The sequence below is a fragment of the Scyliorhinus torazame genome, chromosome 13 (assembly GCF_047496885.1).
Source record: "Scyliorhinus torazame isolate Kashiwa2021f chromosome 13, sScyTor2.1, whole genome shotgun sequence".
Lineage (NCBI taxonomy): Eukaryota > Metazoa > Chordata > Chondrichthyes > Carcharhiniformes > Scyliorhinidae > Scyliorhinus > Scyliorhinus torazame.
The window spans coordinates 78,459,267-78,483,101 of NC_092719.1; the positions used below are offsets into that span (position 1 = coordinate 78,459,267).

At 48.6% G+C, this 23,835-nt stretch overlaps 1 protein-coding gene across 4 annotated transcripts in view; it reads right to left on the reverse strand.

Annotated features, from left to right (window-relative positions):
* The window catches only part of dnai7 (dynein axonemal intermediate chain 7), a 184,643-nt gene that overhangs the window by 107,491 nt on the left and 53,317 nt on the right, over positions 1-23,835 (reverse strand). For 3 of the 4 annotated variants that reach the window (XM_072471822.1, XM_072471823.1, XM_072471821.1), the window contains 3 exons: positions 16,943-17,080; positions 8,919-9,065; positions 2,177-2,280 (listed from right to left, as the gene is read on the reverse strand). In XM_072471822.1, coding sequence (XP_072327923.1) covers positions 2,177-2,280; positions 8,919-9,065; positions 16,943-17,080 — 389 coding nt within the window. The remainder of the gene's footprint in view (positions 1-2,176; positions 2,281-8,918; positions 9,066-16,942; positions 17,081-23,835) is intronic. The other variant, XM_072471824.1, reaches the window with a different exon arrangement.

A 23,835-nucleotide genomic window follows, 5' to 3' on the forward strand; every position in this document is an offset into this window, starting at 1 on the left:
GGAAAGGCCCTAGGGCCCAATGGCTACCCAGCGGAATTTTATAAGGAGTTTGCAACGGACCAGGCACCGCATCTCATGGGGGTGTTTAATGAGACGTTGGAGAAGGGGGAACTACCGGAGACGATGACGCAGGCAACGATTACACTGATACCAAAGAAGGGGAAGGACTCTTTGGAATATGGGTCATATAAGCTCATGGCGCTGTTAAATACATATGTGAAAGTGCTGGCTAAGATTGTGGGGGGAAAGATGCAAGGTTATGGCCCAGGAGTGGTTGCGGAGGACCCAGACAGGATTCGTAAAGGGCATGCAGCTCCCTAGTAATATAAGGAGGCTGTTAAATGTGATCATGACTCCATCAAGAGGCCAGGTGCCGGATGTAGTGGTGTCCATGGATATGGAGAAGGCATTTGACTGGGTGGAGTGCCAGTATTTGTTTGAGGTCCCGGGGGGGTTCAGGTTTGGGCTGAAGTTTGTGGCATGGGTGCGCCTGTTACATGTGGCACCAGTGGCGAGTATACGGACCAACGATATGGACTCACGAAACATTCAACTACAAGGCAGGGATGCCCGCTATCGCGCTGTTGTTTGCGCTGGCTATAGAACCTCTGGCAATGGCCCTTATGGGATCGACAGAGTGGCAAGGGATTACGAGGGGGAGTAGGGAGCACCGGGTGTCGCTATATGTGGGCGATCTGCCATTGTACATATCGGACCCGCTGGAGAGCATGGGGAGGATCATGGACCAGTTGGGGAAGTTTGGGGAGTTCTCGGGACATAAATTAAACGTAGGGAAAAGTGAAGTGTTCCCGGTGAACGAGCTGGGTCAGCGAGCCAACCTAGGGAGGTTGCCATTCAAGGTAGCCACAGAGACAGGTTGAAATACCTGGAGATTCAGGTAGTGAGAGTGTGGGCGATGCTGCATGAATGGAATTTAACAAGGCTGGTGGAGAAGGTTAGGAAGGATCTGAAGAGGTGGGACACGCTGCATCTGACTCTGGCAGGGAGGGTCCAAGTGAAGATGAACGGTTTGCTGAAATTCCTGTTCATATTCAAGACGCTTCCGATATTTTGTAACCATGGCCCTTTTCTGGAAACTGGATACGATTATCTCAGACTTTGTGTGGGCAGGGAAGGTGCCAAGGATTAAAAGGACCCTGTTACAGAGACAGAGGCAGAAGGGGGGGTTGGCGTTGCTGAACCTACTGCATTAATATTGGGTGGCGAATGCGGAGAAGGTGAGGCGCTGGTGTAAGGAGAGGGGGCCGAGTGGGTCAGGATGGAGGAAGAATCCTGTATGGGATCCTACCTGAGGGCAATGGTGACAGTGTCATTGCCACTGGTGCCAAGGAACTACATAGAGAGCCCGGTGGTACAGTCCACGGTAAAGGTCTGGAACCAGCTGAGGAGGCAATTTAGGATAGAGGGGATGTCGGTGTTTACACCGTTGTGCGAAAATCATGGATTTGAACCGGGGAGGATAGACAGTATGTCTCGGAAGTGGAGAGAAGTGGGGCTGGGTAAGTTGAAGGAGGTACCTGGAAGAGAGGTTTGCCAGTATAGAGGAATTGAAGGAGAGGGTGGAGCTCCCGAGAGGAAGTGAGTTTAGGTACCTGCAGTGAGGGACTTTGCGAGGAAGGTTTGGAAAGAGTTGCCCAGGTTACCAAGGTATGGCCTGGTGGAGCGATTGCTGCTTCCAGACGTGGAAGGGGAGGGCAGGATTGGAGACATATACGGGTGACTAGGAGAGCAGGGAGGTGAGCAGGTGGTGAAGATTCAGAAGTGGGAAGGGGAGCTGGGTGGGGAGATAAACTGGGGGTATGGAGTGACGCGCTAGGAAGGGTAAACGTGACTTCCTCGTGCGCAAGGATGAGCCTGATACAGTTCAAGGTGGTACACAGGGTACATATGACAAGAATACATATGGCAAGAATAAGTGGGTTCTTCCAGGGGGTGATAGACGAGTGTGAGAAGTGTGGGCAGGGACCAGCAAACCATGCACATGTGTTCTGGGGTTTTGAGATGTTGGGAGAGATTTTGGGCGGGTGTGTTCGCGGTGCTCATGAGGAACTGTATAATTGTGTGTTGGGGAGTTTTCTCCCCAGATTGTTCATGTTTCCTAACCATTCATATAAATTTGGAATAAAATACATTAAAAAAAAAACAATCTGCATACCTGGGGTTTTTGTTGAAGTTGGCCCACAAACAGAGCGTGATGTTCTCATCAGTAACTACTTCTTGCATGTTTCCAGTCTCAATGTCAACAAGGTCAATGGCTTTCTGAAAAAGGAATTCAAGTTTTTAAATATACAATGGACCTTTCAATTATTTCAAGAAGCGTTGTGTGTGAAAATATCTATCAAGTGTTCTCATTAACTTACAAATCTCTTTTGTATAGAAAGTATAGCAGGTCTCCCTTTTACAGGTTAACAAGATGACAAAAACAACCCAGAACTAACCGCATTGTCTTTAAACTCCGATATTTAAAAAAACTTGGGGCTGGAGATTCTGCATTTTCTTTTCTGTAAAATCTCCTTGAAATCCACCTAACTTGCATACCTATAGACTGTAGGGGGAAACAAGAACACTCGCAGGAAAGCCACGCTGGTAGTCGGAGAACGTGCAAACTCCACACAGATAGTCACCCAAGGTCGGAATTGAAACCAGGTCCCTGCCGCTGTGAGGCAGCAGTGCTAACTACTGTGCCACCATGCCACCCATTAAACATTTACTCCTTTCATCTCTGACACACAGTGGCAGCAGTGTGTACCATCTACAAGATGCACTGCAGCAACTCACCAAGGCTCCTTCAACAGCAACTTCCAAATCTATGAGCCCTACCAACAAGAAGGACAAAGGCAGCTGATACATGGGACCACACCACCTGCAAGTTCCTCTCCAAGTCATACGCCATTCTAACTTGGGAATAATTTATTGGAGATATTTTCAAATATATACAGAAAACAGAAAGACTTTAAGAAGTGTGACAAATCAACAACAGTGTAATAACATGTCTAACACTAACTTTACACAGTCCCTCCTACCTCCCTGCCTTTATCCAATGTAACTCTTAACCCCCCCACTTTCTTTCCCAACAAAGAAAAGAATGAGACAAGAAAAAGAAATAAAACAAGATCCCCCCCCCCCCCCCCACTGATATTTAATTTGCTTTAAAAAAGTTGATGAACTTCCTCACGGACAACCCCTCGTCTATCCAGCAGGGGCATGGGAACCTGGATTGTAGTTTTAGGGTAAGGGAGAATGAGAGTATAGAGGTCAGGAGCACAGATTTGACGTCGCAGGAGGGGGCCAGTGTTCAGGTAGGTGGTTTGAAGTGTGTCTACTTCAATGCCAGGAGTATACGAAACAAGGTAGGGGAACTGGCAGCATGGGTTGGTACCTGGGACTTCGATGTTGTGGCCATTTCGGAGACATGGATAGAGCAGGGACAGGAATGGATTTTGCAGGTTCCGGGGTTTAGGTGTTTTAGTAAGCTCAGAGAAGGAGGCAAAAGAGGGGGAGGTGTGGCGCTGCTAGTCAAGAGCAGTATTAAGGTGGTGGAGAGGATGCTAGATGGGGACTCTTCTTCCGAGGTAGTATGGGCTGAAGTTAGAAACAGGAAAGGAGAGGTCACCCTGTTGGGAGTTTTTTACAGGCCTCCTAATAGTTCTAGGGATGTAGAGGAAAGGATGGCGAAGATGATTCTGGATAAGAGCGAAAGTAACAGGGTAGTTATTATGGGAGACTTTAACTTTCCAAATATTGACTGGAAAAGATATAGTTCGAGTACAATAGATGGGTCGTTTTTTGTACAGTGTGTGCAGGAGGGTTTCCTGAAACAATATATTGACAGGCCAACAAGAGGCGAGGCCACGTTGGATTTGGTTTTGGGTAATGAACCAGGCCAGGTGTTGGATTTGGAGGTAGGAGAGCACTTTGGGGACAGTGACCACAATTCGGTGACGTTTACGTTAATGATGGAAAGGGATAAGTATACCCCGCAGGGCAAGAGTTATAGCTGGGGGAAGGGCAATTATGATGCCATTAGACGTGACTTGGGGGGGATAAGGTGGAGAAGTAGGCTGCAAGTGTTGGGCACACTGGATAAGTGGGGCTTGTTCAAGGATCAGCTACTGCGTGTTCTTGATAAGTATGTACCGGTCAGACAGGGAGGAAGGCGTTGAGCGAGGGAACCGTGGTTTGCCAAGGAAGTGGAATCTCTTGTTAAGAGGAAGAAAGAGGCCTATGTGAAGATGAGGTGTGAAGTTTCGGTTGGGGCGATGGATAGTTACAAGGTAGCGAGGAAGGATCTAAAGAGAGAGCTAAGACGAGCAAGGAGGGGACATGAGAAGTATTTGGCAGGAAGGATCAAGGAAAACCCAAAAGCTTTCTATAGGTATGTCAGGAATAAGCGAATGACTAGGGAAAGAGTAGGGCCAGTCAAGGACAGGGATGGGAAATTGTGTGTGGAGTCTGAAGAGATAGGCGAGATACTAAATGAATATTTTTCGTCAGTATTCACTCAGGAAATAGATAATGTTGTGGAGGAGAATGCTGAGCCCCAGGCTAATAGAATAGATGGCATTGAGGTACGTAGGGAAGAGGTGTTGGCAATTCTGGACAGGCTGAAAATAGATAAGTCCCCGGGACCTGATGGGATTTATCCTAGGATCCTCTGGGAGGCCAGGGAAGAGATTGCTGGACCTTTGGCTTTGATTTTTATGTCATCATTGGCTACAGGAATAGTGCCAGAGGACTGGAGGACAGCAAATGTGGTCCCTTTGTTCAAAAAGGGGAGCAGAGACAACCCCGGCAACTATAGACCGGTGAGCCTCACGTCTGTAGTGGGTAAAGTCTTGGAGGGGATTATAAGAGACAAGATTTATAATCATCTAGATAGGAATAATATGATCAGGGATAGTCAGCATGGCTTTGTGAAGGGTAGGTCATGCCTCACAAACCTTATTGAGTTCTTTGAGAAGGTGACTGAACAGGTAGATGAGGGTAGAGCAGTTGATGAGGTGTATATGGATTTCAGTAAAGTGTTTGATAAGGTTCCCCACGGTAGGCTATTGCAAAAAATACGGAGGCTGGGGATTGAGGGTGATTTAGAGATGTGGATCAGAAATTGGCTAGCTGAAAGAAGACAGAGGGTGGTGGTTGATGGGAAATGTTCAGAATGGAGTACAGTCACAAGTGGAGTACCACAAGGATCTGTTCTGGGGCCGTTGCTGTTTGTCATTTTTATCAATGACCTAGAGGAAGGCGCAGAAGGGTGGGTGAGTAAATTTGCAGACGATACTAAAGTCGGTGGTGTTGTCGATAGTGTGGAAGGATGTAGCAGGTTACAGAGGGATATAGATAAGCTGCAGAGCTGGGCTGAGAGGTGGCAAATGGAGTTTAATGTAGAGAAGTGTGAGGTGATTCACTTTGGAAGGAATAACAGGAATACGGAATATTTGGCTAATGGTAAAGTTCTTGAAAGTGTGGATGAGCAGAGGGATCTAGGTGTCCATGTACATAGATCCCTGAAAGTTGCCACCCAGGTTGATAGGGTTGTGAAGAAGGCCTATGGAGTGTTGGCCTTTATTGGTCGAGGGATTGAGTTCCGGAGTCGGGAGGTCATGTTGCAGCTGTACAGAACTCTGGTACGGCCGCATTTGGAGTATTGCGTACAGTTCTGGTCACCGCATTATAGGAAGGACGTGGAGGCTTTGGAGCGGGTGCAGAGGAGATTTACCAGGATGTTGCCTGATATGGAGGGAAAATCTTATGAGGAAAGGCTGATGGACTTGAGGTTGTTTTCGTTGGAGAGAAGAAGGTTAATAGGAGACTTAATAGAGGCATACAAAATGATCAGGGGGTTGGATAGGGTGGACAGTGAGAGCCTTCTCCCGCGGATGGATATGGCTGGCACGAGGGGACATAACTTTAAACTGAGGGGTAATAGATATAGGACAGAGGTCAGAGGTAGGTTCTTTACGCAAAGAGTAGTGAGGCCGTGGAATGCCCTACCTGCTACAGTAGTGAACTCGCCGACATTGAGGGCATTTAAAAGTTTATTGGATAAACATATGGATGATAATGGCATAGTGTAGGTTAGATGGCTTTTGTTTCGGTGCAACATCGTGGGCCGAAGGGCCTGTACTGCGCTGTATTGTTCTATGTTCTATGTTCTATCCCTCTAATGACGAACTTGATCTTTTCTAAGTGAAGCAATTCCGCCAAGTCACTCACCCGTGACCCTACCTTTGGTGGTTCCGAAACACGCCAACGCAGCAAGATCGTCCTCTGAGCTAGCAGGGAGGCAAAGACCACTACATCAGCCTCTTTCCACGCCTGAACACCCAGATCATCCAACTCTCCTAAAATTACTATCCACGGGCTCGGTATTACCTCCACTCCCAAAACCTTTGACAATACTTACATCACCCCATTCCAGAACCCCACAAGTCTCAGGCACTCCCAGAACATGTGGGTATGGTCATCAGAGTTCCGGCACACCACCCGCATTGGTCCTCTACTCCCGGGAAGAATCGATTCATCCTGGACGTTGTCAGATGAGCCCTGTGCACCACCTTAAATTGTATTAGGCTTAATCTCGCACATGACGAGGATGCATTAATCCTGCGTACAGCCTCCTTCCAAATCTCCTCCTGTATCACTTTACCTAGTTCCTCCACCCACTTTTGCCAAATTTCCTTCACTAGTGCTTCCTCCTTTTAACTCAGCTCTGCAAAAATCCGGGATCTTGCCTTTCCAAATCTTATCCTCTGACTAGAGCCTGTCCTGTAGTCTGGGGGCGGCAACATCAAGAATGAACTCAACTCCTTTCTCAGGAAGGCCCTGATCTGTAGGTGCATGAACCCATTCCCCTTAGGCAACTGATCTGCCTCTTCCAGCTCTACCAAGTCCGCAACCTTCTCCCCAACAAACAGATCTCTAAAACACCCAATCCCCAACCAGTCCCACTCCCAAAACCTAGCGTCTAGTCTCAAAACAAATCTGTGGTTGTAACAGCTCAGGGTCCCCATGTACATGTCCTCCATCCCCAAAGTGCAGCTGGCACTGCTTCTACACCCTCAGCGCAGAAATCACCACCGGATTCTAGGAAAGTATGTTTGGCAAAACAGCAGAGGCACTGATACTAATGCTTTCAAAGTGGTTCCCTTACACTAGGCCCCCTCCATTCGATTCCACATCGACCTCTGATCCACCATCCGCTTTCGAACCATGGCAATGTTTGCTGCCATTGTTCTGTAAATTTGGTAACGCCAGGCCTCCCCTCCGACTATGGGAATTTAAAAATCAAGGCGCTGTTTAGCAGGGAGCCAGGACACGAGGAGCAGCGTTTTAGGTTGACAGAGGATAGAACAAATAGCAAAGAACAATACAGCACTGGAACAGGCCCTTCGGCCCTCCAAGCCTGTGCCGACCATGGCACCTGCCTAAATTAAAACCGTATGCACTTACAGAGTCCGTATCCTTCCTTTCCCACCCTATTCATATATTTGTCTAGATGCCCCTTAAATGCCGCTATCATACCTGCTCCCACAACCTCCCCAGGCAGTGTGTTCCATATATTTACCATCCTCTAAACTTGCCTCACACATCAGTTCTAAACTTTTCCCCACGCACTTTAAACCTATGTCCCCTAGTACTTGACTCTCCTACCCTAGGAAAGAGCATCTGACTATCCACTCTGTCCATGCCACTCAAAATCTTTTAGACCTCTATCAGGTCGTCTCTCAACCTCCATCGTTCCAGTGAGAACAGACCGAGTATATCTAACCTCTCCTCATAGCTAATGCCCTCCATAACAGGCAACGTCCTAGTAAAGTGCTTCTGTACCCTCTCCAAAGCATCCACATCCTTCTGGTAGTGTGGCGACCAGAATTGTACACAATATTCCAAATGAGGCCTAACTAAGGGCCTGTACAGGACCATAGAACATGGGGGTAATGGATGGGATTTCAGCAGGAGATGAGCTGAGGCAAGAGTGGGGTCTGGCAAAGGTATGGAGATGGAAATAGGTGTTCTTAGTGACGGTGCAACAATGTATTCCAGTAACATAACCAAATATCACCGTACCTTATCTTTTTAAAAATAAATTTAGAGTACCCAATTCATTTAGCATGGCCAATCTACCTAGCCTGCACATCTTTGGGTTGTGGGGGCGAAACCCACACAAACACGGGGAGAATGTGCAAACTCCACACGGACAGTGACCCAGAGCCAGGATCGAACCTAGGACCTCGGCGCCGTGACCGTACCTTATCTAAGATCTGGACCGGGATTCTCCAGTCCCATCCGTGGTGGGATCCGTTGCGGACGAGAATAGAAAATTTGGCGTTCCAGCCAAAACCCCATTCACTTTCAGTGGCACTGGAAAATCCCAGCCGCAAATGAGAACAGAGGATTTTGGCCCCTATGTCTTACCAGATGCTAACGTTATCTTCATGCTTCCCCCTATAATCCTGATCTTAAATTAGCTTAAATTTACTTAATGGCAGGACCATACCTGAAGCTTTTTGTCTCCTCTGGTTCACAACCATCCTGCCCTTCACATGATTCAAAAAACAGAATTTCTGAACATAATGAAACTTGTATTAACTATTCCTCTTATTCACTTGTCACATAAACTATTAAAGGTTATTGCTATTCAGTCTCAATAAGCTCTCCGTTAGGTCATTCATTTTTTAATATTTAATGTCATGCTGAATTTTGCTTGGTTATACCAGCTCAGCGCAAAAGTCATCATTTGCATTAACCCAAAGATATCACACAGCATGACACACTTTAGCTAATCTATTATCTATGGATTAGTCAACAACCAGTTTTGGTTAGCCCAGACAGAGAATGTTTAGTGCATGTTTTTGGTGCACCTGCGAGTATGAGTGATTTGCTTAAGCACCTACCTGTAGGAGGATATCAGTTACTTTATCATTGATGTTGGAGAGAAGTTCCTGAAGATCCCAAATGGTCTGTTGATACTGGTTAGCAGTCGCCTCAGGCAACTCATCAGGAGGAGTGTCACTTAATAGTATTTCCAATTCATCTAAAAGCTGCAACACGTTCCATGAGAGTCACAGGGCAGATTTAAAACAATTTTCCATTGTACAGCACTCAAAAGTCTTTGTTGAAATACTTCTAACATCTATGTGAAATGGTTCTAAATATTAACGAACAGAACAATCTGGAGAGACATAACTTTTGGAAAATTAAGGTCCAGAAGCAAGTTGTAGATGAGTTTCACTCAAGCAAGGAAGGTGGAAATCTCTAATGCAGCAAGAGAGAGAGAGAGAGAGACAATGGGTGGAATTTAACAGAAAAATGTCTAAATTCATTTGTGGCTCGTTTGGCAGAGAGTTTCCCGCCACTATCAAACAACACTATGGGCGCGATTTATAGCCTCGGCTTGCTCTCACTCGAGCAAAACGAGGCGGTGAATAGCAGAAGCCGAAAACGAGAACTATGCCAGTTCGTGATGCAACCGACCTGCTCCTGTATGGGAAATTGGGATCTCGCCGTAGCGTGGTGAAAAACAAACTATCACCACTTAAGCCCTATTTATATATATTTAACAGGAGCCACCCCATATCCAGGGAGGAGGGCCTCCCGTCATTCAGCGCCCTCCCCAGCAAGTTGTGACGCTGGTGCCGATTAGTACGCCTTTTTAAAAATGTGATCCTGGCGGAAGGGCTTCTGTGGGGAGCCGAGGAGGTGAGTAGCCATCTTGGCTCACAGACAAAGAGCCCTGGGACGCTGAGCTTGTCACTGCACTGCTCTGCGGGAGTGGGGGACCCTCGGCAGGTGGGGAACCCTTGGCTGGGGTGGGGGGCCCTCCGCAGCGGTGGGCCGCCATGGGAGGGTGGTGGGAAAATCTTGGGGGGCAACCGCTCGCTGTACCACCATGCCAACCCCTGGATCATGTGTACCCATTCCAGGGTCAACCCTTGTCCCTGCCCGTCTGCCCCATCAACCATCCGTAACACCCAACGACTGCCAAGGCCTCTGGCCATGCGCCAGAGGCTATTGCGAATCGGGGATTGGCAATCGTGGTTAAGTGAGCATTTCACCTAACCCAAGTGGATTCCCATGGGTGGGCGGGCCATGTGGCACATGGGAGTCATTGCCTAGCATCCCAATCAGATCGTGATGCCTGAACACTGTGCCTGAACACTGCGGGAGGTAACACCACATATACAGCTCTGGGGACATGGACACAGGGGATGGGACACAGCTCTGGGGACATGTCCATGGCTGGAGAGTGGGTGAGTGCAATGGGGACGGACCACCGCCCAGTCCAGTGATGTTATGAGCGGGTATCGTTGGTACAGGGTCTGGGGTCTGGTGAGGGGGACCGGGTGTGCGTGGGCAGGGTTTTCTGGGTGGGGAGGGGGGATCAATGGAGGAATGGAGGGTTGTGGTGTGAGAGCCATCGCAGTCTGTCAGTCTAACAGCCTCTCCCAACGCTATTACAGGGACTTTGGACCCAGGACTTGGCACATGGAGGAACAGGACACCTGCTCCTGTGCCTGTCAAGGTCACTGCAGCTCTGAACGTTGATGCCTCAGGGGCATTCCAGGGCTCGATCGGGAGCCTGTGTGACATCTCACAGGCCACAGGTGCATCTGACAGGTCATGGGTGCCTGTATTCGCGTGGGCAAAAATTACATCATCTTCGACATGGAACTGCAGCAGGTTTCTCCACCATCGCCGGGATGCCCCAGGCCCAGGGGGTAATAGATGCCACGCATGTTGCCCTGTGCTCACCGGGTCATCTGGGAGTGCCCTATTTTAACAGTAACGGGTTCCAGTTGAAGATCATGCACGTGTGTGCACGCTTCCCACGGAGTGTGCACGATAGCTACATCAGCTACAGGATGGGCGGCTGGATTTTGGGGGATAAGGGGTCGCCACAGAGTATCTGGCTAACTGCGCCATTACGGAGGCCGGTGACCGAAGCGGAGACCATGGGGGCGATTCTCCAAAATGGAGGCGAAGTGTTCGCGCCGTCGTGAACGCCGTCGCATTTTACGACGGTGTGAAATGGGCACGGGGACAACCAATTCTGTCCCCCACAGGGGGCCAGCACGGTGCTGGAGCGGTTCTCGGCTCCAGCCTCCCTTCCTGGCGCCAAATGGGCGCCGCGCCAACCCGCGCATGCGCAGTTGGGCCGCACCAACCTGCGCATGTGCGGGGTACTTCTTCAGCGCGCCGGCCCCGACGCAACTTGGCGTGGGGATTCAGGGGCCGGCCGCGCAACAAAGTAGGCCTGGGGGGGAGAGGCCGGCCGCCGATTGGTGGGCCCCGATCGCGGGCCAGGCCCCATCGGAGGCCCCCCCCCAGTGAAGGAGCGCTTTTCCCCGCCCCACAGGCCGCCCCCCGACCCTTCGCGCAGAGTTCCCGCCGGCAGCGACCAGGGGTGAACGGCGCCGGCGGGACTCTGTCGTATCCGCGCGGCCCATGCGGGCTGGAGAATCGGCGGCCCCGCCGATTCCAGCGGCCCAACGCCGGCGGCGCGTCAAACATGCCGGTGCAAATGGTGGCGATTCTCCGCACCTCGGAGTTTCGTGCGCTGGCGTCGTGGCGCGGTTGCGGCGATTCTCCAGCCCAGCGCGGGGCTCAGAGAATCGCACCCCGCGTACAAAAGGGCAATGCAGCCACCCGGGCTGTGATTGCGTGGTGCATCGGATTCCTCAAGATGCAGTTTCGATGCCTCAACCTCTATGGTGTGCTCTCCAGTACACCCTCGGTGGGTCGCCCGTTTTTTGGTGGGCTGCTGTGCCTTCCGCACCCATGTACAGCAGAGGGGCGACATGCTGCCGATTGGTGATGAGGAACATGTGGCCACCTCCGAGAAGGAAGAGGAGGATGATGAGGCGGCGCTGGACCAGCAGGGGCTGGGGGACGAGACCAGGGAGGAACTAGATGACCAGCCAGTGGCTGCAGGACAGGTAGCAGCAGCAATTGTTTGGCAAGCCCGGAAGGGCCAGAGAGGCCCTCATACTCACCCGATTCACTTTGGACGTGGCCTGGTCCGTCACCCGCCCACGTCCAGTTCCCACCCTCTTAGGGTATGTGTCACATCACTCCAGGGTGCTGGGACTTTGTTGGCACTGTCAGCAGGTCACTGTCGAGGGCAGGGGAGTGATGATAACCTGCACATAGCTGAGCGGCAGTGCCCCATCTATGCCATAGTCTGACCCCTGTCTGTCTGCTGAAATTTTGATAGAGCAGACAGACAGGGCGAGGAACCAGGGTCATCTGGTACGCACATGTTACAGAACTATAAGGACCAATTAACTGATATAGTCAGGGTTTCTGTAAAGGAACACAATACTTCTGATGAATTAGATCAGGCTATTTTGCCAGTTGAAAGTAGATCCGGCAATGTTTTACTGGCACTATAAAGGAAATCTTTCTGGCATCTTTGTGATGCATGTCGATGATTTTTTGTGGGGTGGGACTAGTGATTTTGAAGCTATTGTAATCTCTGGTTTGAGGAAAGAATTCAGGGTTGGAAGTCAGGCTTCCGGTGCATTTAAATATATTGGACTGGAAATCGGACAGACTAAGTTAGGGGCAACTTTACGTCAGCAATCTTATTTGGAGAGCATCAGCCCAATAGCAATTAGTCGTGGTTGGGTTTCACAAAAAGATGCAGTGGTTTCAAAGATGGAAAAAGAGCAACTGCGAAATTTAATTGGGAACTGAATTAGTTAGGTAGACAGACTATTCCAGATGTTAGTTTTGATGCTTTAGAGTTGAGTACAAAAATGAATGATCCCAAAGTGGAAGACATAATAAGAGCAAATAAAGCATTGGTCAAGCTAAAAATGCAGGAGTGTGTTTTGAGGCTCCCGGTTTTAGATGACCTTAGGCAAATGAAACTCATAGTTTATGGTAATGCGTCCTATGCAAATTTATGTGGTGGGGTTTCAAACGCAGGAGGTTTTATAATTTTCCTTTTGGGGAACCATGGTAAATGTTGCCCTCGTGTGTGGGAAACAAAGAAAATAAGTAGGGTGGTCAAAAGCACTTTAGCTGCTGAGACAACAAGCCTTGTAGAGGCGGTGGATATGGCATTTTATATATCTCAGATATCGACAGAAATTTTAGGATTATGGGATTTAGGTAACATACATTGACAATAAATACCTGTGGGAAAATGGGCATTCTACAAAAAGTGTCAATGAGAAAAGGTTAAGGATAGACATCGCAAGTTTGAAGCAGGTGTTGGACAGAGGGGAGATAGCAAAAATTAAATGGGCCGACAGTAGCTGTCAATTATCCGACTGTTTTACGAAAAGAGGGGCTAGTTCACAGGCACTTTTGGATATTGTTAATGAAGGGCGCCTGTTTCTGTTAAGTATCCAATAATTGACATTGATATGTAAAGAAGCTTCAGGTGGCCTTTGGGGCATGTGATGTAATGATAGAGTTTTGCACAGAATTGTGTTAAAGGAAAATAAAGGTGCTTGTGAGAAGGAGCAGAACTTTTGACTCTTTATACAACAGCAGCTAAATGGCTAACACCACAGGCTCAGTATCAGGCTGGGACCCAGCTGGGTCCTGGGATCCAGCAGACCGCCGACTGCTGTCTCACTTGGGGGTTCCTGCCTCCAGCTGATGTGCATAAGTAGTTGTGTGGTGCTCACCAGATTGTGCCCCAGAAGCCTGACCACTAACATTTCCCACCGAGGTGCGTGTATCTGCATTTGTGGAGGGGGGATGACAGCTGTGACGCCTCGATCGTGTCTTCCTTGGATCTCCCCTCTTTTCGTAAAACAGTCAGACAATTGATAGCTACTGACGACCCATTTAATTTTTGCTATCTCCCCTCTGCTGGGAGGCTGGAAAAGGGGCCATCCAGGATGCGTCGGAGGCTGGAGGACCTGCAGGAGAATGGACATGTGATCAGTGGGAGGGATGGGTCAGTCAGTACTCCCGGTGCTCACAGCCGATGCCACCTTGTCCCATACAGCACTGGCTGCCCTGTGACTGACTCTCCGGGACCCTCGGAAGAATAGGACATTGCTCCTGACCTCCACTGCGTCAAGGAGCCTGGCCAGATCTTCATCCCGAATCTTGGGGCCGGTCTCCTCAGCGCCATTGTTGCGAGCTGGCTGGGGTTGGCTGTGCAAGTGCTGTTTAAGTGCTGCTCGACCTCGTTAGCAGGGAGCTGGCGAGGGCAGTCCGAGCGAATCTGCTGGTGAGCCTTCATTTGCGGCGAGATGCCCGTGGAATCTCCTGAAGTGGACCAATTAATGTTGAATACCGTTGCCGGACTCGCTGGATAGAGCGCCAGGAAGCTCGCGGCAGTTCCCACTCGCTATCGCACTTAGAAAGCTTTCCAGAAAATCCCGGCCTTAGTCACATTTTGTGGGCCATGGGGCGTGTCTCTCCGGTTTAACCCACACGTAAGTTTTTTTCAGCACTTTTGAGCTGAACTCAGAGATCGGGCCACCATTTTGAAAGGATGCCCCGATCTCGAAGTGAGCTTGTGGGTCCCCCACACCTTCACCCATAGGCAATGTCACCCCTTCCCGCACACATGGGCATTACCCCACAACACCCTAAGTAAGGACATCCTACTATGGGGTCCTTGGGAGTAACCCCCTCATCAGGATCCCCCCTTCCAGGACCCTCAACCGTCACTTCCCCCAACCTCCCAGAGGCCCCTACTTGCCTGCCCTGCACCCCCACTCTTCAAACCCTCCCCTCCACCCTCCTTTCATTGGCATGCCCCCCCCTTCTGGCCCTTGGCAGTGCAAACACTGGCACCTGGGCACCCTTACACTGCCACCCTGGCAATGTTCCTGCCAGCTGGACAGCACCAAGGTGCCCGTAGTCCAGGGGCCAGGCAACCACCCTCCACTATCCCTGGCCACCCAGGGGCCTCCGAATGACCAAGAGAGCCCCCCCTCACCCCGTGCCGTTCCACCTGGTCCACGTTTGTATGGACCAGAACTGAATGGCGCGCGGCTTCAGAAGGCCGGTAGATCCCGGGTAAGCTTGCCTAAATAGGTTCAAAGCCTACTTTTGCACATGCCATTTGGTCATACCCCCTTTGGGCGGGATTCTGATTATGACGCCTCGTGTTTCTTGGGCATATCCCGCGAGGCTTAAAGACGACTGGGAATCCTGTGGGAGGCCATACCTGGGATCTACCGGACGCGTTCTGCTCTCACTGAAGTGCAACGCGGGCAGTATATTGCGCCCGATGTTAACTTAAAGAGTGAGTCTTGAGGGGGAAATAATGGGCAGAGTTTTACAGCCCCGTAGCGACTTGTAGTAGGGCATTAAAACAGTCCATTGACTTTGGCGGGGCCATAAAATACCACCCAATGTACATGAAGCAAGCATTGAGAAAGGAAAAGGTTTGGAACCCACAGGAGAGGGAATGGCAAAAAGCTTTTTAAAACCAGGTAGGGACAAGAGCTGCACTAGGAGGCTTTAACAGAGCAGGGATCACAATGGCCAAATTTCCAACAAACACCAAAATTCCTTATAGATATGGTAGATATGGAGGTCGCGGCATGCATTGAAAAGCATCCCTAAAACTCAGCCAGCAGTTCTGGATTCAAGTCCCACTTCAGGATTTAATTGCCGAGGAAAGAATGTTCACAACACAGCCAAACAAGTTGATTTATCAATCTGTAAATCCTTTCAACATATGTCAATGGCAAGCGGCAAGAGTGGGACAGATTCTTAGTTAGCCACAATACAGAAAAATAAGTGGAGCCTCTACAAAACTATATTTTTAGTGTACCTTCACATCCACACTATTTTTTATACTTTGGAGAATAGTGGAGGAAGTGGTGGAAGGATTTCCAAGCTGATAATCAGCTCATTGAACCGAGTTCAATGCTCCTTCCATGGCCAACAGGTTCTTGTGTTGGACACATACCCGGAGCTTCTGGTCCAGCGGTAGCGACACTACCCAGTGCTCCACAAAGGCCTCCTTTTTTTCACATAGCTCTGGACGGCAACATGCATATAAAAGTACATGTTGCCACAGCATTCAGACTGCTTGAGCAGCTGGTATGGATCAAATTGGTGCCAACAGCGTAGGATTCAATCCCCGTTCCCTGCCTGGCCTGTGGTGAAGATCTTGGCACTGTGGGTTGGACCTCTGAAGAAGAAAGGTAGGTATAACTTTTTCCATGGGAAATTCAAACTATATTTTCTTAAGGGTTATATTCAAATTATTAGTGTAGAAATGTGATATGGTAAGCATAAGCCGTTGTGCAAATGCAATTAAGGGACTTTTTTGTTGTGCTAGATGTATAATATGGTGATCAATGTCAATCCTGAGATTCAATCAGATTCATATAATCTAAGTAATTTGAGACATAAGGTGATAAATGCAATGGAGACTGGCAGTTCCCAAATCTTCCCACCACTGAGTATTTCCTCCTGTTATTACTGGACCTTTTGTACATTAAATTATAGAGAATTCATTGCTATGATTAGTCGACAACTTCATTATCGTGGAGCCACAACAGTTTGGGAGAAGATAAACCTTATGGATATTGGAATGTTTTCATCTAGTGTTCATAGTTGTAATATTATTGTGTGTCTTAGTGTCATGTTGCATAAGGTGAAAACAAACAAAATAATTAACCCAGAGTACTAGAAGTTTCCTTGGACCTATCAACAGTCTAAGGATTAAAATGTTTATTCACCCAAGTCCTTACCTGTATTAAAAACAGAAGATGCTGGAAAATCACAGCAGGTCTGGCAGCAGCAGTGGGAGCGAGAACAGAGCTAATGTTTTGAGTCTGTATGACACTTCGTGATGAAGAGTCCTCAAGACTTGAAACGTTAGCTCTGTTCTCTCTCCACAGATGCTGCCAGACCTGCTGTGATTTTCCAGCATTTTTTGTTTTTGTTTCAGATTCCAGCATCTGCAGTAACTTGCTTTTATCCTTACCTGTAATATTGTTCCACCTCCTTCAAACAAAGACTTTACATCTACATTTGGATTCTCTTTGGTAAGGTTTATGAAAGTATTAATCGCCTGAGATATTGCTGGATCAGGTGTTCCATCGCAGCGCATGTAACGTTGCCACTGAAGGAGCAGAACCAAGGAGCAAACATTTACAACAGTAGACTACCTATTCCAACATTGATAATTTAGATCAAATGTTTAACATCACAACCCAAACTGCAGGTTCAATGGAATTAAGTGCATTAATCGTCAAATTGTGCATGAACTTGAAGTAAAAAAAATGAAAAAGCATCTCTCCAATAAGTTGTCTGATGCTGCCCGGTCATCTTGGGCGACATTCTCCGACCCCCCACAGGGTCAAAGAATCGGCAGGGGTCGGCGTGAATCCCGCCCCCGCCGTCCTCCGAATTCTCCGGCCCCCCAAAAATCGCCCCGGTGTGAATCGGCCGCCCACCTCGGAGAATGGCGGGGACCGGCGCGACGCAATAGGCCCCCGGACCCCCCGGGGCCACCCGAATTCTCCGGGCCGCGATGGGCCAAAGTCCCACCCGTTTAACAAGGGTCCCGCCGACGTAAATCAAGGTTGGTCCCTATCGGCAGGACCCTGCTCCGTGGGCAGCTTCCGAGGTCCTCTGGGTGATCTGACCCCGGGGGGTGTCCCCACGGTGGCCTGGCCCGCGATCAGGGCCCACCGATCCGCGAGCGGGCCTATGCCGCGGGGGGCACTCTATTCCTCCGCATCAGCCTTGTACCGATCCGCGATGGCCGACACAGAGATGAACCCCCCCTGCGCATGTGCGGGGATGACGCATGCAGACGCTGGAGCTCCCGCACATGCGGCAACTCGTGTCGGCCGGCGGAGGCCCTTCAGCGCCGGTTGGCGTGGCGCCAAGCCCCTTCCCGCCGGCCGGCGCGGCGCAAACCACTCCGGCGCCGTCCTAGGATTCTGCACCTTTGGGGCGGCTCGACGCTGGAGTGGTTCCCGCCACGGTTTGCCCCGTTTTTTTCCCGCCCCAACGATTTGCGCAGAATCCCGCCCCTTGTGTTCAGGTTATCCTTCCCTTTCCACACTTAATACATTTTTGCTGAAAGTAGTACAGATGTCTACTTTTTAACTGAACATCCATTATTTTGTGTCAAAGTAAGCACAGTCATCCAACTCCATGTCCTCCCATTTTTGAATGAGAGCCTTCCACCTATCATGTTCATAAAGAAAATCTTCTGAATTCAAATTATTTGAGTTCAGAGAACATTTAAACAAAACGACAACAAAGTTTGTGAATTACTATGTACGTATAGCTGACAGAAGTATATTTTCAAATTTCTGACATAAACATCTACATAGTCTTTCATTAAAAATGTAAAACCCTTCTGCCAGTCTTTGGATCTGTGTCTGCTTTATGGGGAGTTGGCTACAGGCTTGTGCCCAGAGTTGCTTGTTTATGATGGTGTCAGCATTTTGAAGTTCAAGAGTTACTCAAAAGACTTGAGCACAATATCCAGTATTTTCTTTGGCAACTACACCTCCCCCACGATCATCCTCAACACCGGTGCCCCACAAGGCTGTGTCCTCAGCACCCCCCCTATACTCGTTATACACCTATGACTGTGGCCAAATTCCCCTCCAACTCGATTTTCAAATTTGCTGATGACACCACCGTAGTGGGTCGGATCTCAAACAATGACAAGACAGAGTACAGGAATGAGATAGAGAACTTGGTGAACTGGTGCGACGACAATAATCTCACCCTCAATGTCACAAAACAAAGGAGATTGTCATCGACTTCAGGAAGGGTAGTGGAGAACATGCCCCTGTCTACAGCAATGGGAACAAAGTAGAAAGGGTCGAGAGCTTCATGTTTTCAGGTGTCGAGATCACCAACAACCTGTCCTGGTCCCCCCATGCTGACACTATAGTTAAGAAAGTTCACCAACAACTCTACTTTCTCAGAAGACTAAGGAAATGTGGCATGTCACCTACAACTCTCACCAACTTTTACAGATGCACCACAGACAGCATTATTTCTGGTTGTATCACAGCTTGGTATGGATCCTGCTCTGCCCAAGACCGTAGGAAACTACAAAAGGTCATGAATGTAGCTCAATCCATCAAGCCTCCCATCCATTGACTCTGTCTATAATTCCCGCTGCCTCGGAAAGGCAGCCAGCATAATTATGGATCCCACGCACCCCGGACATACTCTCTTCCACCTTCTTCCATCAGGAAAAAGATACCAAAGTTTGAGGTCATGTATCAACCTACTCAAGAACAGCTACTTCCCTACTGCCATCAATTAACCTACCCTGTATTAAGTTGATATTTTCTCTACACCTTGCTATAACTGTAACATTATATTCTGCAGTCTCTCCTTCCTTCCCTATGTACGGTATGCATTGTTTGTACAGCATGCAAGAAACAATACTTTTCACTGTATACTAATACATGTGACAATAATAAATCAAATCAAATCAAATGGCACTGTTCAAAAGAATGCAAAAGTACATACAATGAGGTGAAAGATGCCTTACAGAAGACAGAAATGTTGGTTCATTACAATCCCAAGCTAAAGTTACAGCTTGCTTGTGATGCGTCACCCTATGGGGTTGCTGCAGTTGTCTCGCAATAATTCCTTCAGGAGAAAAATGACCAATAGCATTTGCCTACAAACTCTTACTAGCGCAGAAACGCTCAACTAGAAAAAGAGGCTTTGAGCATTTTCGGGGTAAGAAGGTTCGACTGTTCCCATTAGGGACATCATTTTACTCTTTTGATGGATCATCGACCCTTGATGACAATCTTTGGGCCGGATAAAGGTATTACTTCTTTAGATAGTCTTTGTTATTGTCGACACACACAGACGATATCCAATATCGCAAGTCAAAGCAACATGCAAATGCTGATGCTTTGTCACGGTTACCATTATAAGTTAAGTATGACTCAGAAGAACATTTTGTCAATGCCCTGCATTTCTCATTCGTGGATAATGTACCTGTGAATTCATCTCAAGTACAGAGATACACAAGAACTGATCCAGTAATGGGGAAGGTGATGGACATGTTCAAAAAAGGAACACTGTCAGACATTCATCAGAAAAATCCAGACTTCAAGCCCTACATCACACAAAACCTGAGTTGACAGTTCAGAATGGAGTTTTATTATGGGGAATCCGAGTGATTATTCCTCCATGCTTGCGTAGTAAAGTCCTTGATCAGCTACATGAGGGACATCCTGGTGTGGTGAGGATGAAGGAACTGGCACGCAGTTATTTTTGGTGGCCAGGGTTAGATGCTCATATCGAAGAGAAATTGGGACAATCTCAATCCTGTGCAAAACAAAGAAAAGCTCCACCATTACAACCATTATATCCATGGGAATTGCCGAAACAGTCACAGCAGAGAATACACATAGACCATGCTAGTCCAATGGAGGATTACATGTTCCTGGCGATTGTGGATGCACACTTTAAGTGGCCAGAAGTCATGCTCATGAAGTTTATGATGACTGAACTGACCATTGAGAAGCTAAATGAAATATTCCCAAGATTTGGAACATCGCAGCAGGTCACGAGTGACAATGATGTCCGGTTCACTTAAAAGGATTTCAAGGACTACCTGAAGGGAAACACCACATCAGGCCAGCTCTGTACCATCCTTGCAACAAATAGATTGGCCGAACGTTTCGTTCAATGATTGAAACATTCCATCAAGGCATCGAAGGACCAAGATACAAGAAGAGTAAACAAATTCTTAATGACTTATCCGAACACCACAAATGCAACAACAGAGTTCACTAGCAATGCTGTTAATAGAATTCATAGAATTTACCCCCGGGAAATGCCTTTAGATATATGCAGGTGAGGGCTTTTGTGAGGCGACAGGTGAGGGAATTCCCGTTGCTCTCGGCACAAGAAGTTCAAGATAGGGTGATCTCGGGTGTATGGGTCGGGGAGGGCAAGGTGTCGGAAATACACAAGGAGTTGAAAGAAGAGGGGGAAGCGCTGGTAGAAGAGTTGAAGGGTAAATGGGAGGAGGAGCTGGGAGAGGAGATCGAGGAAGGTCTGTGGGCTGATGCCCTGGGTAGGGTTAATTCCTCCTCCTTGTGTGCCAGGCTCAGCCTGATACAATTTAAGGTGGTCCACAGAGCGCACTTGACGGGGGCGAGGTTGAGTAGGTTCTTTGGGGTGGAGGACAGATGTGGAAGGTGCTCAGGGAGCCCGGCGAACCATGTCCATATGTTTTGGTCATGCCCGGCACTGGAGGGGTTCTGGAGAGGAGTGGCGGGAGCAATATCTCAGGTAGTGAAAGTCCGGGTCAAGCCAAGCTGGGGGCTAGCAATATTTGGAATAGTGGACGAACCGGGAGTACAGGAGGCAAAAGAGGCTGGCATTCTGGCCTTTGCATCCCTACTAGCCCGGCGAAGGATCTTGCTAATGTGGAAGGAGGCAAAGCCCCCCAGCCTGGAGGCCTGGATAAATGATATGGCTGGGTTCAAAAAGTTGGAGAGGATTAAGTTCGCCCTGAGAGGGTCTGCGCAGGGGTTCTACAGGCGGTGGCAACCGTTCCTAGACTATCTCGCGAAGCGTTAGAGGAAGGTCGGTCAGCAGCAGCAGCAACCTTGGGGGACGGGGGGGGGGGGACGGGGGGGGGGGGGGGAACATAGAACATAGAACATAGAAAATACAGCACAGAACAGGCCCTTCGGCCCACGATGTTGTGCCGAACCTTTGTCCTAGATTAATCATAGATTATCATTGAATTTACAGTGCAGAAGGAGGCCATTCGGCCCTTTGAGTCTGCACCGGCTCCTGGAAAGAGCACCCTACCCAAACTCAACACCTCCACCCAACACCAAGGGCAATTTTGGGCATTAAGGGCAATTTATCATTGGCCAATTCACCTAACCTGCACATCTTTGGACCGTGGGAGGAAACCGGAGCACCCGGAGGAAACCCACGCAGACACGGGGAGGACGCGCAGACTCCGCACAGACAGCAACCCAAGCCGGAATCGAACCTGGGACCCTAGAGCTGTGAAGCATTGTGCTATCCACAATGCTACCGTGCTGCCCTCAAGAACAAATAAATCTACACTATATCATTTTACCGTAATCCATGTACCTATCCAATAGCTGCTTGAAGGTCCCTAATGTTTCCGACTCAACTACTTCCACAGGCAGTGCATTCAATGCCCCCACTACTCTCTGGGTAAAGAACCTACCTCTGATATCCCTCCTATATCTTCCACCTTTCACCTTAAATTTATGTCCCCTTGTAATGGTTTGTTCCACCCGGGGAAAAAGTCTCTGACTGTCTACTCTATCTATTCCCCTGATCATCTTATAAACCTCTATCAAGTCACCCCTCATCCTTCTCCGTTCTAATGAGAAAAGGCCTAGCACCCTCAACCTTTCCTCGTAAGACCTACTCTCCATTCCAGGCAACATCCTGGTAAATCTTCTTTGCACCTTTTCCAAAGCTTCCACATCCTTCCTAAAATGAGGCGACCAGAACTGTATACAGTACTCCAAATGTGGCCTTACCAAAGTTTTGTACAGCTGCATCATCACCTCACGGCTCTTAAATTCAATCCCTCTGTTAATGAACGCGAGCACACCATAGGCCTTCTTCACAGCTCTATCCACTTGAGTGGCAACTTTCAAAGATGTATGAACATAGACCCCAAGATCTCTCTGCTCCTCCACATTGCCAAGAACTCTACCGTTAACCCTGTATTCCGCATTCATATTTGTCCTTCCAAAATGGACAACCTCACACATTTCAGGGTTAAACTCCATCTGCCACTTCTCAGCCCAGCTCTGCATCCTATCTATGTCTCTTTGCAGCCGACAACAGCCCTCCTCACTATCCACAACTCCACCAATCTTCGTATCGTCTGCAAATTTACTGACCCACCCTTCAACTCCCTCATCCAAGTCATTAATGAAAATCACAAACAGCAGAGGACCCAGAACTGATCCCTGCGGTACGCCACTGGTAACTGGGATCCAGGCTGAATATTTACCATCCACCACCACTCTCTGACTTCTATCGGTTAGCCAGTTCGTTATCCAACTGGCCAAATTTCCCAATATCCCATGCCTCCTTACTTTCTGCATAAGCCTACCATGGGGAACCTTATCAAATGCCTTACTAAAATCCATGTACACTACATCCACTGCTTTACCTTCATCCACATGCTTGGTCACCTCCTCAAAGAATTCAATAAGACTTGTAAGACAAGACCTACCCCTCACAAATCCGTGCTGACTATCCCTAATCAAGCAGTGTCTTTCCAGATGCTCAGAAATCCTATCCTTCAGTACCCTTTCCATTACTTTGCCTACCACCGAAGTAAGACTAACTGGCCTGTAATTCCCAGGGTTATCCCTAGTCCCTTTTTTGAACAGGGGCACGACATTCGCCACTCTCCAATCCCCTGGTACCACCCCTGTTGACAGTGAGGACGAAAAGATCATTGCCAACGGCTCTGCAATTTCATCTCTTGCTTCCCATAGAATCCTTGGATATATCCCGTCAGGCCCGGGGGACTTGTCTATCCTCAAGTTTTTCAAAACGCCCAACACATCTTCCTTCCTAACAAGTATTTCCTCGAGCTTACCAGTCTGTTTCACACTATCCTCTCCAACAATATCGCCCCTCTCATTTGTAAATACAGAAGAAAAGTACTCGTTCAAGACCTCTCCTATCTCTTCAGACTCGATACACAATCTCCCGCTACTGTCCTTGATCGGACCTACCCTCGCTCTAGTCATTCTCATATTTCTCACATATGTGTAAAAGGCCTTGGGGTTTTCCTTGATCCTAGGGGAAGGGGGGACTGCCTGGGAGGGTGGATGAGCAAGAGATAACATGAAG